Consider the following 13868-nt stretch of genomic DNA (forward strand, 5'->3'; position numbering starts at 1 on the left):
AGAGACAGTACTTCGACTATCAAATGGTCGAATATTCGAACGATTTTTAGTTCGAACCGTTCGATTCGAAGGTCGAAGTAGCCAATTCGATGGTCGAAGTAGCCAAAAAAAACATTTGAAAATTGAATTTTTTTCCCTCTATTTCCCTCTATTCCTTCACTCGAGCTTAGTGAAGGGGCCCCTAAGTACTTTGAAAGTTAAAAGTATTGCCACCAATGACAAGTTAATCTACATGTTACAGAATGATATGGAAATATATGTCAACATTTGTCTCTCAGGGTTGGCCGATGAAAATAACCCTCAACCTTTCTCAGCTCTACATATGTGAAGACTCAACACCCCACTCAAGTACTAAAGGTTATGATATATAGATGAAATGTATTTGGCTAGTAATAAGATCGGAATACCGTATGCTGCAGTTGGGCCAATAGAGTTAAACAAATGTGCTCCATAGAGTTCATTGGCAGAAGATGATTTCATGTAGAGAAGTATTAAAGTCCATTTGAAGAAGTTGTCCCCCTGTGCTCATGTCATGTATCAGCTTCAGATGAAAATGAATTATCCACATATATATATCTAGTGCTGCATATTCAGAGCTTCTTGTATTCTATTTAATACTCTTTGTAAGACATCTCTGATATCTTTACTTCTCAGGCTGTAAATAAGTGGGTTAACCAATGGGGTCACTACTGTGTATAACAGAGACAGAACTTTGCTTATGGTCTGTGAGTCTTTCCTGGGGGGAACCACATAAAAAGCAATGAGAGTCCCATAAAATATGGAGACCACAGCCAAGTGGGAGCTGCAGGTGGAGAAGGCTTTTTGTCTCCCTGTGTTGGACACTATCTTTAGGATTGCATGGGCAATACACATATATGATACAATGATTAGTATAAAGGGAAAGAAAACCACAGGGATAGACTGTAAAATAATATTTATATACACCAGGAACGTGTCTGAGCAGGAAAGCTCTAATATAGGAAAGAAATCACAGAAGAAATGGTTAATGGTATTTTGGTCACAGAACTGTAAGGTAGCCATGATTTTGGCAAGAATCAGTACGGCCGTGATGCTAAGCAGCCATGAAACAAATATTAATATAACACAACTCCTGTGGGACATTATAGAAGAGTAACGCAGTGGGATACAGATGGCCACATATCTGTCATAGGACATTACTGCTAGAAGGAAACACTCAAAACCTTCTGTGGCAGAAAAGAAAAAAAATTGGATCATACAACCGACAGAGGACAATATAACGTTATCATAAATTATAGTTTTGAGCAGGATAGGTACAATAATTGTTGACTCTAGGAAGTCACATACAGACAACTGCTGGAGAAAGAAGTACATGGGGGACTGGAGGTTCCGGCTGGAGGACACCAACACAATGATGAGGACGTTCTCCCAAACTGTCATAATGTAAATCAGAAGGAACAGAGAGAACAGGGGAATCTTAAAGTTGTGGAGATTCTGAAATCCCAAGAGAACAATCTCACTGACCAACGTCTGGTTCTTCATGGACATCTCCTGGTGGGAAAAGTCCATTATGAAAAAGTTCTCAGAGTTAAGATGTTGGATTATTAGCTAAATTCATTGCCATCCTCAATTTAGTTAACATAAGAAATCTTTGGGGAACCCTGGGAGGTACCACCTGGTGAGGAGTTAACAGTAGCCCCAGGGTTCTCCTGCATCAATAGGCATGGTGGTGCTTGATTTGGGAGAGAAGGCAGGAAGGAATGTGCAACAACATATGCACATGTTTGTGGAAGCACAAGAAGAACATTTTGATGCAAATGCCTTCAGTGAAAGGGGTATAATGCTCCACTCCACTTTGGAGAAGTCTGCTCATGTGCAGTTGTTCTTATCAATGTAAATGAGCCCTTGATCACATGGATCACATGATTGACATGTTCAGGATCAGTTAGCATTAAGATTATCTGATTATATACTCTATGACTGATACTGCCAGAAACTTCAGTTCTTGGGACCGCATAGACTGGCTGCTACAACATCTTGGGCTTTGCAAGGTTCCCATCTGCCAACTTTGGTCTAGTGCCATGAATATAAATATATAAACCATTGTTTCATAATTCCTAATTAGCTTCAAAAGAGCACTAACTTTGTTGCCAGATTTATTATTGTTAATTATTATTATTTATTAATTCAAACTCCATTTTCTAATTTGAAGATTTTCCAAGCTTTTCCACAATTAAGATTTTTTTTTTACAATTTTGGTTTTGGAACAAACGCACATTCTAATTCTAAATCTACCCCAAAGTAACCAATAGTTTTCAATTTTAACTTATTTCTTAAAGCAGAAAAGTCCATTTATTATTTACTTTCTTCTTTTTATAAATTAAAATTCTATTTAATTTGTCATAAAGGTCCAGACAGTCAACTGTAATCAAAGCAGTGGATATAAAGAAAATAAATATTTTATCAAGTTTATTATCAAGATACACTTCCTACTGATGTTTATGGCATTTTTACAGCTTTTAAGTGGTGGAATTAAAGTTATTTTTATTATTTAAAATATGTTATTAAATTACACATGACGGAGTTCCGGGGGGCGGACCCAAGAGATGGCCGCGTTGTAACCGAGCTCCCGCACCAGGCAGCACAATCCAGAGCCATCACGGCCACCAAAAAGCCACAGTGACGGTTTCCATCCCTGCCTGTTATAGGGATAACTGGGGAAAAGGGTCGATAACATCCCCTGGCTCGTCCCTTTATTGCAGCCCCGGATCATACTGCAAAGAACCGCAGTCCCACGCCGCAGGCTCGGGCCTGCAGCTGGAAACGTCTAGCCGGAACCCCAGACCCATCTAAGTAAGGTGCGCAAACGGCACGAAGCCGTCCAGCGGCAGCAGCGATCCTCACTCTCTCCTGCCTGGCGCACCATAACGCTGCGTGGGGGGGAAGCTCCACGCCTGTTCGGCGAGATACCAGCGTCTCAGTACAGCTGACGCACTTACCCAAATAGGCCGCGGACCCGGACCGGAGCCCCCACTGCCGCAACCGAAGGTTCGGTAAGTCATAATCCTCCCGACTTCGATTCATACCCACTGAGGGGGACCCTGGCCACGGGAAGACGGCGCACATAAGGGCCTCACCATTACTCCTGGGCCTATTTAGCTACGACCACGGGCCTACCATTTGGAAAGCCTACTTTCCTGTCCCTTGGGCCCAGTTTCAAGACTGTTAATATCTGCAAAATATATGCCTACACGGACAATTGCCACCCCAGCAAAGCTTGTTCACTGTGAACTGACAGTGTTACTGGGGTTGTTTACTCCTTTAGACCTGAATCTGGACATCACAGGCCATGCTACCAGATTTGATTGCCCTGATAACCGGGCCAGGGCATTAACCCTATTTGGCCCACTACGACCGCATCTTCCAAGCCAATACTAACAACGGCCAAGCCACCCTGGTTCATACCCCGCATATAAAGGGGACACTTTGACTATATAAGCGCTCATGTAACTACAATTCATGCTCACCTCTCCTCTGCCTTATCACAGGACACTTATACCCTGATCGCAACAAACCTAGCTCCACATTACAGACCCGCTCTAGTACCTCTCAATACCACCGTCAACTTACGCCTTTCCTTAGTGGACCTAGTTCTTTACCATGGAAAAATATCTGGGTAATTCTGCATCCAAATCACAGCGACTGCTGAACGCTAAGGTTAAAGGGAAAAAAGGATCACAAGACTGTGACGCACTGGAATCAGAATCAGAATCGTCCAATCCACCCATGTCACCACAGATCCAGATCCAAGACCTGGCACAACTGCTGGGGCCTCTATTAGATCAAAAACTGGCGGGTATAAAGGAATCTCTTACGGAGGTACTCCAACAGCTAACCAACCAATCACAAAGATTGAACGAAGCAGAACAACGAATCAGCAACCTAGAAGACGTATTGGACAAAACGCAAAAGACGGTAGACACACAACAGCAAGAAATCGCTATCCTAGCCGAAAAAGTGGATGACCTTGAAAATCGCAGCAGACGCAACAACCTTAGGGTTGTGGATATCCCAGAATCGATCAAGGGAACGGAACTTGAACTACTGCTGACTACGAAAATTCCGACCTTACTCAACATGAGTGAATCCCAATCTGACTTCATCATAGAAAGATTTCACCGAATTGGCCCTCCTCCCACCACTGCGGATGCCAGACCGAGACAAGTCATCTTCAAGCTGCTCAATTACGCAGATAAAGTCAACATACTGACAGCTTACAGAAAATCTAAAGCGTTACAGTACGAGAACAACCGCTTACTGATCTTTCAAGACTTCTCAGCCTCGGTGACTTCAAAACGAAAGGAATTCTCACCAGTCTGCACCCATCTCTTCACCTCGGGTTTTCGTTTCTCCCTACTATTTCCGGCACGCCTAAAGATCATTGATAAAGACACCGGAAAACCCACGTTTTTCGACAACCCTACACAGGCCATGGCATATTACAAAGACAAGACATCTGTCACATGAACAAAAATGACTTCATTTTAAAGTTGTTTTGCAGAGACTAACTCTATCTATGGAGGACTTTGCTCATCCATATTTACATAATGGGACTTACCACTAACTTTGATCATCGGTTATAAAGTTCCGACATCCTGCATTCCAAACTACCTCACCTGACCTTGATCTCTTCAGGCAGAGAGAGAAGTGACTTATGTTTATTTAACTTACCTTCCCCCCCCTCCCTCCACCCCCTTACCCACGATACGGAACACCCTATCCTTTACCTTCCTTCTTACCTAATTGTTTTATTGTTTCCTTATCCTTACTTTTTTCTTCTTTTCTGTTTTTCTCTCCTTTATTTACTTCTTAACATAATGTTGATGTTTATGTTAATGTTTGCAGCTCTAATATTTTCTTGTGAATCGAAAGAGGCTCCAAAAAAGTCGGGACACCCTCGATCCCAATACCAAAAGTACAGGTCTGCTCGCTGGGACAGACTTGACTCCCTTACTATTCCATTCCATACTACACCCTATCCTAGACGGGGAGTGGGTTAATACACCAGACTGCCTAAAATATTAAATGACTACTCCCGTAGCCGACACGTCTAATAATGATCTCCAAATACTCTCCTGGAACGTGGGAGGGCTAAATTCCCCGACGAAACGGAGAAAAGTGCTTGATAAATTGAAAAGGGAAAAAGCACAAATAATTCTCCTGCAGGAAACCCATTGGCGTAAAAAAGATAATCAAACGCTAAAAGATAGATGGTTACAGTTGGTAATTGACGCCCCTTATAGATCTAAATCGAGAGGGGTAGCAATACTCATTAAAAACTCTCTTCAATGTGAAGTCTTGAAAACCTACAAAGATCGAGATGGCAGATATGTAATGGTGAATCTTGATATACAAGGGATTGTGTATACTATTGTGAATATTTATGCACCAAACACTGATAATAAATGTTTCTTCACAGATGTGCTACAAAGACTAAATTCCTGGGAGGCCTCCAACATAATACTTGGTGGCGATGCCAACGTGGTCTGGGATGACTCCATCGACAAATCAGGTAAATCAACTCCGCACTCACGCACTAGAGCACAACCACTCCATAATTTATGTGATGTTCTACAACTATATGACACATACCTACACCCTACGACAATAGATTATACCTTTTACTCAGGAGTCCACAACATACATTCAAGGATTGATTATATATTCCTATCACAGACATTGCTTCCAACCCTATCCTCCGCTGCTATAGGCAATATTGACGTTTCTGACCACGCGCCTATCTTAACAACAATTAAGTTGAAAATACCTCGAGTCCAATCCTATAATTGGAGATTCCCGGCTTACCTGGCGGCCGATGTAGACTTTCAATTATTCTTAAAAACAACTTGGGCTAATTACATGGACGACAATGTTGACCATTGGGATAATCCACAACTATTATGGGCAACGGCTAAACCGGTGTTAAGAGGTCAGATCATCTCCTACCTAATCAAACTAAGAAGGAGTTATAACGCAAAATACCATACCTTACAAAAACTGCTAACCCAACATTACGCAGATTTTAAACGAACCAACTCCCAAGACGACAGAAATAAATACAAAGAGACGAAACAACTTTTTGACACTTTAATATCGGAAAAAGCATACACAGCCATATGCCACACAACAAACAAATACTACAGATACGGAAATAAATCGGGTAAACTTCTGGCGCAAATAGCCAAAAGGCGAACTCGCCATACATTCATACAAAAAATAAAAACATCAGATGGATGGACACATGACCCTAAACATATTACACACACTTTAACTGACTATTTCAAAACTTTCTATGATAGCACTACAGATGATCCCCACGATGGTTTACAATTTCTCAGGGAAGCCAACTTGAATAAACTAACGGCCCAGGACAGGGAAATTCTGGACGAACCTGTAACGGAGAAGGAAATATTAGACACAATTAAACACCTAAAAAACGGGAAATCACCAGGACCAGACGGTTTGACCGCAGAATTCTACAAACTTCTTTCTGTCGACATAACCCCAACCCTAGTTACGCTATATAACGATACCCTGAGGGGTGTACCTTTATGGCAAGAAGCCAATGTAGCTAGAATAATCTTAATCCCTAAAGAAAATAAAGACCTGACTGATCCGGCTTCTTATAGACCGATTTCACTCTTAAATCAAGATGTTAAAATCATGACTAAAATCATGGCGGATAGATTACAGCAAATATTACCCAATATACTCACCGAGCATCAGGTAGGCTTCCTTAGAAACAGACATCCAGTTAATGCACTTCGGAAAATCGTGACGGCAGTCTATTACAGCAACCTGGAAAAAAGAAGACACGGCATGTTAATAAACCTAGACGCAGACAAAGCTTTTGATAGAATATCACATGCTCATTTTCGACGTCTATTAAAATTCCAACATTTCGGCCTCAATATATTCAACTTATATAAAACTTTAAACTCCGCACCCACAACTTTTCTAACTGTAAACAACATAAATTCTGAAAGATTCCCAATCAAAAGGGGTACCCGACAAGGTTGTCCTTTATCGCCACTTCTCTTTAACATTGCCATAGACCCGCTACTTAGACATATGATTCAAAATACATCGTTCAAGGGTATACAAATAGGCCAAACTACCCTTAAAGTTACAGCCTTCGCAGACGACATTTTTCTCTTTCTCGGGCAACCCAAAACTGACATACCGATATTATTAAATATCATAAAGAGATTCGGGAACATAGCTGGATTCCAAATAAACTTAACTAAATCGGAGGCACTTCAACTTCATCATTCCGATCCCACGGACTGGCTCCCCCACTTTCCCTTTAAAAGAACCAAAACTCACATAAAATATCTAGGGATCATGATTCCATCACACCATAACCGTCTATATGAACTAAACATTAGGAAGACAATTGATGGAATACAAAGGGAAACTCAACAATGGAAACATCTACACCTAACCTTTTTAGGCAGAATACACTTAATAAAAATGATCATATTCCCAAAGCTTTTATATCCCATACAAATGCTACCCTATTACATCAAACCCACAGATATCAAACGGATCAACCATATATTCCGAACCTTTATTTGGAACAAGAAACGACCCAGGATCAGTTTATTCAGATTGGAACAACCCAAAGCTCAGGGGGGTGTCAATTTCCCTAATATCGCAGATTACAACACCGCAGCACTACTACGATATGCAGGGAATTGGCTCCTTCATAAAGATCAGTATGCGTCACCTTCCTTAGATCAATACTTAAGCCGAAACTACTCGCTTAATTATCTATTACATATTTCACCTACCGAAACCCCTCCATGCCTCCGTGACAACCCTCTTTTTGCTGACACATACAAAGCATGGCACACTACCAGGAAAAAACAAGGTCTATCACCGACTGTATCTCCATGTTTGACTTGGATTGGAAACAAACAATTCCCCATAGGTTTACATAACCAGATACTCTTACAATGGCGTAATAATGGATTTTCTATCCTTAAAGACTTATTAACGAATGAATACTCCCCAATTACTCAAACGCAATTTATAGAAAAATACCCATACACTACGCAACACGTCTTTTTGAGACTTCAACTCCTTCATTTCGCAACCCACACCTTCCCTCACTTAAATGATAAGGATAAGGAAGACCCCCTTTATAACCTATGGAAAAACACAGTGATCAAACAATCCACATCACTAATATACCAGACTATACAGACAATAATAGACACAGGACATGAGGACAACCCAATCTTTAAATGGACCATGGATATCCCCGACGTAACACAATCAGATATTTTAAGCTATCACTCGAGAGTAATGAAGTTACTCCCAGCGAGTAGATATCAAGAGATGTCCCTCCAAATTTTACACAACTCCTATCTTACCCCCCTTAGAAGACATAAAATGGGAAATCTCTCCTCTGACAACTGTCTGCGCTGTCACTCACCGAAAGCTAATTTACTACATAACCTCTGGTCATGCTCAAAACTGCAAACATTTTGGCAAGAGGTGGTCACATACGGCGGCCAGATAATCGGGAAACCCCTCCAACCACTAATTGAATGGGCGTTGTTTAGCCACACTGCATACTATACCCAGCTGTCGAAATCTGAGAAAAGCCTAATGGGCAGATTAGCTGCAGCGGCAAGAAAAACGATCTTACAACAATGGTTGGCTGTGGAATCCCCATCTATTCTGATAGTCAAACAAAAATTACACCATTTGTTCCATATGGATTGGTTGGAAGCAATGACCAGAAAGGAACACAATGCTTCAAAATTCTTTGACACCTGGATGTCCTACATAATGTCACTCCCACATCACACTAGATATCTTACGGTCTACACATTTAGATGAACTACTTGGTACGATGTGGAAACACTCAGAGAGCACCCACTTGTGATGGAGTCATCCCAATACCTCGACAACTGGCAGCGCGAACAAGAAGGGCTGGCCTTTGCACCCCCCAGGAGTCATCAGATAAACAGAATGTTGGCAACGTACCCACCGAGTCCCTCTTAAAATCTAATACTATAGTTAGAGCTGTATGTTTTGTTATTATTGTTGATACATCATCTATGCACACTGTTCAGCTTCCGCAATATTGGATCTAACTATGTATATCAATGCAACGAATGAACGTATACTATATATGTTGTTAATGAATAAAAAACATGTTGGAAAAAAAAAAAATTACACATGACGGCAAAGCAACATGACAGCAAACACAAAACCATGCTATTTATCAAAAGATCAACAATGCTGAATGGAGAAAAAACATAACAATAACTAATTAAAAATTATCTTTAGTAAAAAAAATTCCATAGCCTAATGGGCAGATTTATCAAAGGTCGAATTTAATTTAAATTAAATTTAATTTAAATTTGAATATACTCACAACTCAAATGGGAGGTTATTTAAGGAAAATTTGAACGTCTAATATTCGAACGAATAGTCCCGACCCGAAAATTCGAACTGAATTTGAATCAAATTTGAATTGAGTTTTCCCGAATGTCAGGAAGTTAATTAACACATTCAAATGGTTCAATCAACAGACCTCTGCCATTGATTTGTGAAATAATCAGGTTTTAGATGGTGAATATTCAAATTAGAACTGTTTCCATGGTTGAGGTGTGATAAATTAGAATTTACATTTGAATTGGGGGATTCAAATTTGAATGTGTGAATTTTAACACCAAAAAACTCAATAATTCGAATTTAATATTCAACCCTTAATAAAGCTGCCCCTAAGTGTACTGCTGTATCCTCCAACTCTCTGCAAAGATTAGCTAATTATAATTGTAAATAGACTTCACCAAATCAGATCGGTACATTTGGTGATGTAAAAATTTGAACCATTTGGTGGAGACTTTTTTTAACGGGTGTAGGTCTGACCCAAAATCATTCCAGAATTTTTTAGATAGCGATTCAATTGATATCTTAGAATGAAGCTCCATAAACTCTACCAAATCTTCAGCTAGCCCGTGTCCAGATAATCCAGATCAACGACAGACTGCTAGGTAATAATATCTCTGTAACTTCTGTTTTTCTTTAAGTTCTGACCAGGGTATTAGGGTTTTATCAAGGGGATTTAATACATCTTTTACTAATTTTTTCCTTAAAATAAAATAGAAAGGAATCAGACTTTAAAGTTATTTTTGATGATCATTTTTAATGAATGGCACACTTCAGATTCAAAGTATTCTGGACCAAAGTTGACACAAATTTCATCTTTTAAGAAATCATCCCCCATATTTATTGTCATGTTATTTATGGTTTACACCAAAACAAAACAAACAAACAAGAGATTTTAAAACACAAATAAAGAAAACAATCAAATATGGCAATCATTGCATTACAATTACTTTTAAGAATCGGCAGATATTAGAATATTATATAATATGAAGTATTGGAAATTTACAGAATACAGAAAGAACAATCTTATTTTCTTGCACAAACCATAATGTAAAGAATGTTTTTATTTTAGCCGTTGCTATTTTGCTTACACAACCCCAACCATTTCATTCCAATTAAATCTTGTTCTTGGAATATTATACTGACCATATCTGGAGACACAGGTTATTTAATGGTAATGTTTCCAAATAAAATCCTATTATGTATTATATGTGAATATGAAATATAAAGTGAGAAGGGAAGTGATAAAGTCTTCTAAAACCATAGAAAGATACCAGCAACCTGCTCTGTATTTCTCCTGCCATTTTGCCAACACAATCCCAACCATTTCTTTCCAATGAAATCACTTTACAGGAAAGATGTTCTTGGAATATTATACTCACCTGATTTGTACCTACCAGAACCACCCCAGATACTGTGGAACCATAGGAAGATGTCCATGAGCTTCTCCCAATGTGTAACCTGCTCTGCATTTCTCCTGCCATTTTCTCAACACAATCCCAACCATTTCTTTCCAATGAAATCACTTTACAGGAAAGATGTTCTTGGAATATTATACTCACCTGATTTGCACCTACCAGAACCACCCCAGATACTGACTGGACAGGGAAGAACAGATCTCCTTTTATTAACCAGTATCAGTAACATCCACAGCTGGAAAACCTACTGAGAAATCTCCAGGAGACTCTGGGGTTTGGCATAATTACCATTACCAGTCCTTGTGGAATTTTTATAATTTCCTGATAATTTTGTAAACAAGTTATTTGGATTTACACTACTGTTAACTTTGAAATTCCCTGCTAGTAAATAATAAACTAAATATACAGTAAACAAGGTGTCACGCCCGGCACCCAATACCAGAACAAGAGCCAAGCACCCTGGTCTCGGCTTCACCAGTAGTGTGACCACCGTTGGGCTTTGGGAGGAGGAGCCCTCAGCTTACTTGGGTGCCACCTGGACTTAACGAGAGGTACAAGGCGAGATGTTCTGGCTGGTAAAGGGGCACGGCTGTTAGCAGAGTCTTTTGGTCTGAATGTCACGGTACAAGAGGATTAGGCAGAAGGATGGTCAGACAGGCTGGGCCGAGGCAGGCGGATATCAGAATCGTCAGGCAGGCAAGGGTCAAACCGGGATATCAATCAAGGGGTTAAGCAGGAAGAGTTGTAATAGGCAGGCAAGGGTCGGATACAGAATGCAGAATAATCAGGAACAGGCAGGAGTCAAAACCGGATAATCAAACAGACAGAATACAGATCAGATGCACAAGGCTCAGGAACTACTAGAAACTAAGTTCTATCACGGGCATCTGTCTGCAGTTAGAAAGGGCCTTTTATAGGGGACAGAATTTTTGCCAAAAACGTGCCCATTCGCGCCAAAACGCGCTGGCGCAAACACACCAGCGTGTTTGCACCTATAAACAATGCGCAGGCGCTCCGCTCGCCCCCTAAGGCAGGCAAGATGGCACCTGAAGAGGACCACGCGTCCCCGCCGCCCCACTAGACCACCAGGGCAGGTAGGTTTTCTTACACAAGGGTGTTCAAATTATAAACTGTATGACACCAAATCAAAATAAATGGACTTACCCCTTGATGACTGTTAATCAATCAACAACAATAAAAAAAAGAACATTGTTTATTACTATTAACATGTATTTATATAGCGCCAACATATTGCGTAGCACTGTAAAGTAAATGTGATTATACAACTACATCACATGAATTATATACATAGAACATATGGAGTTACATACATCACAATTAATACCGGTAGGAATTTTACACACTGGCACAATTAAAAAAAAACTTAACCCATAAAACTTAAGGCAATACAGGTTTTTAAAGGGGCCCCTTACTAAAAAGAACATTCCAAAGGTACAAATCAATTGGCAAAGTGTCATGTGCATTAATATGTGTATATAGCTTAAAATCTTCTTCATTTTAAAGACGTCTACGATCCCGGTTGTGTTTAGTGTAAAGATAAACTATTATAGTTCGACAGATAAGGCTGCTTCACCTACAGTCTGGCAGTAAAGGGTTAACCCAATATGGACACCAAGGTACAGACGTAATAACCAGTTAGAATGGCGGTATATGTGGCAGCTCTTTGCAGTGGCATAACTAGATATTACTGGGCCCCACAGCAAATTATTTTGGGGGCCAATATTTATTGAAATCGTATATCAATGAGGGCCTCATGGGGCCCCTATAATTACTGGCCCCCCTGCAACTGCCGGCTCTGCTTCCTCTGTAGTTCCACCCCTGGTTCTTTGTATTTAACATTTGATTTATTTGAGGGCTTGTGAATTCTGGTTCAATCAGATCCAGTTTACTGTGAGACTCATCAGATATTTGGTCACTATGATCAATGACATCATTATGACCACGCAAATCTCATTGCAATTATTCTCTTCCATTCTTCTGCAGAAACTGATATTTTGTTTATTTAATGAGAAATAAAAAGACAGAAATATACAGGTATATATATATATATATATATATTTATATATATATAACTATTTTTATATATATCGATGATAAATATAAAATTGGATCCAATACTAAAATATGTTGGACTGAGCTGGGAAACTTAATATTCTTTCTATGAAATTAATATGAGGTTAAAGGTACAATGGTTTAAATCCCCAATTCATTAATAGGAATAAAAACAATGAAATGAAAACGTGAAAGGTCCTATTAATGGGGAAAAGGCTTTTAGCTGAATCGGGTAAATGAGAAAGTGCAAAGACAAAGTGAATATCCCATTTACAGGAGATTAGTGAATAAAGGCATTGAATAGACTGAATAAACTGTCTGTCCCTTCCATTACAGACAACTGAAAACATGAACAAAGGAAAGTTATTGGGTACAAATTGGTGGAAATACTAAACCATGTTCTTCATTTTAAACAGCTGGAAATCCCCTCCCTCTGATCTGTTGTCTGGAAACTCATTGAAAGACCCATGAGGAACTTGATGACTTGGTATCATGAATGAGGGGTGGGGGATGTGTGTATCAACTCTTTACCTCTAACCATAATATCCCCTTTCACTTGTTTAGGTATATTTAGCACTTATAATATATCTTATAATAAGACAAGGACACCAGGGTTGGGATTAAAAGGCCCCAGATTTAATAACAAATTTACATTTTACAAATAAAGTGCCACAATTAACCACTCCATCCAAACTGTGGGCTACTTGTCATTCTGGCCACCCAATGGAAGGGTTAGTTGGGCAAGTGAGTAACCGGAAACTCCTTGTGGGCCCACTGTATATTCTCAACCAAGCTTCCATAAGTACCCCCGGGCCTGAGCCCCTAACTGACAAACATTCCCTGCTCTAAGCCACAGATCCACCATACAACTCACCCAAAAACAGAACCAAAACCTAAAGTGGAGTAAAAGACTGACCAAGATGGAATTGT

General features: G+C 39.8%; 1 protein-coding gene across 1 annotated transcript; it reads right to left on the reverse strand.

The window, feature by feature from the left end:
* Positions 1-576: 576 nt before the first annotated feature.
* On the reverse strand, positions 577-1527 carry LOC108703444 (olfactory receptor 11L1). The gene has a single exon (XM_018239573.2). It carries the CDS (start codon positions 1525-1527, stop codon positions 577-579), a length of 951 nt encoding a protein of 316 aa, XP_018095062.2.
* Between the last annotated feature and the right edge of the window lie 12341 nt (positions 1528-13868).

Source organism: Xenopus laevis, chromosome 3S (genome assembly GCF_017654675.1).
Source record: "Xenopus laevis strain J_2021 chromosome 3S, Xenopus_laevis_v10.1, whole genome shotgun sequence".
Taxonomy (NCBI): Eukaryota; Metazoa; Chordata; class Amphibia; order Anura; family Pipidae; genus Xenopus; species Xenopus laevis.

Bases quoted from the DNA above. Each gene is read 5' to 3' on its own strand.
- LOC108703444 (XM_018239573.2), bottom strand. From the start codon at position 1,527: ATGTCCATGAAGAACCAGACGTTGGTCAGTGAGATTGTTCTCTTGGGA.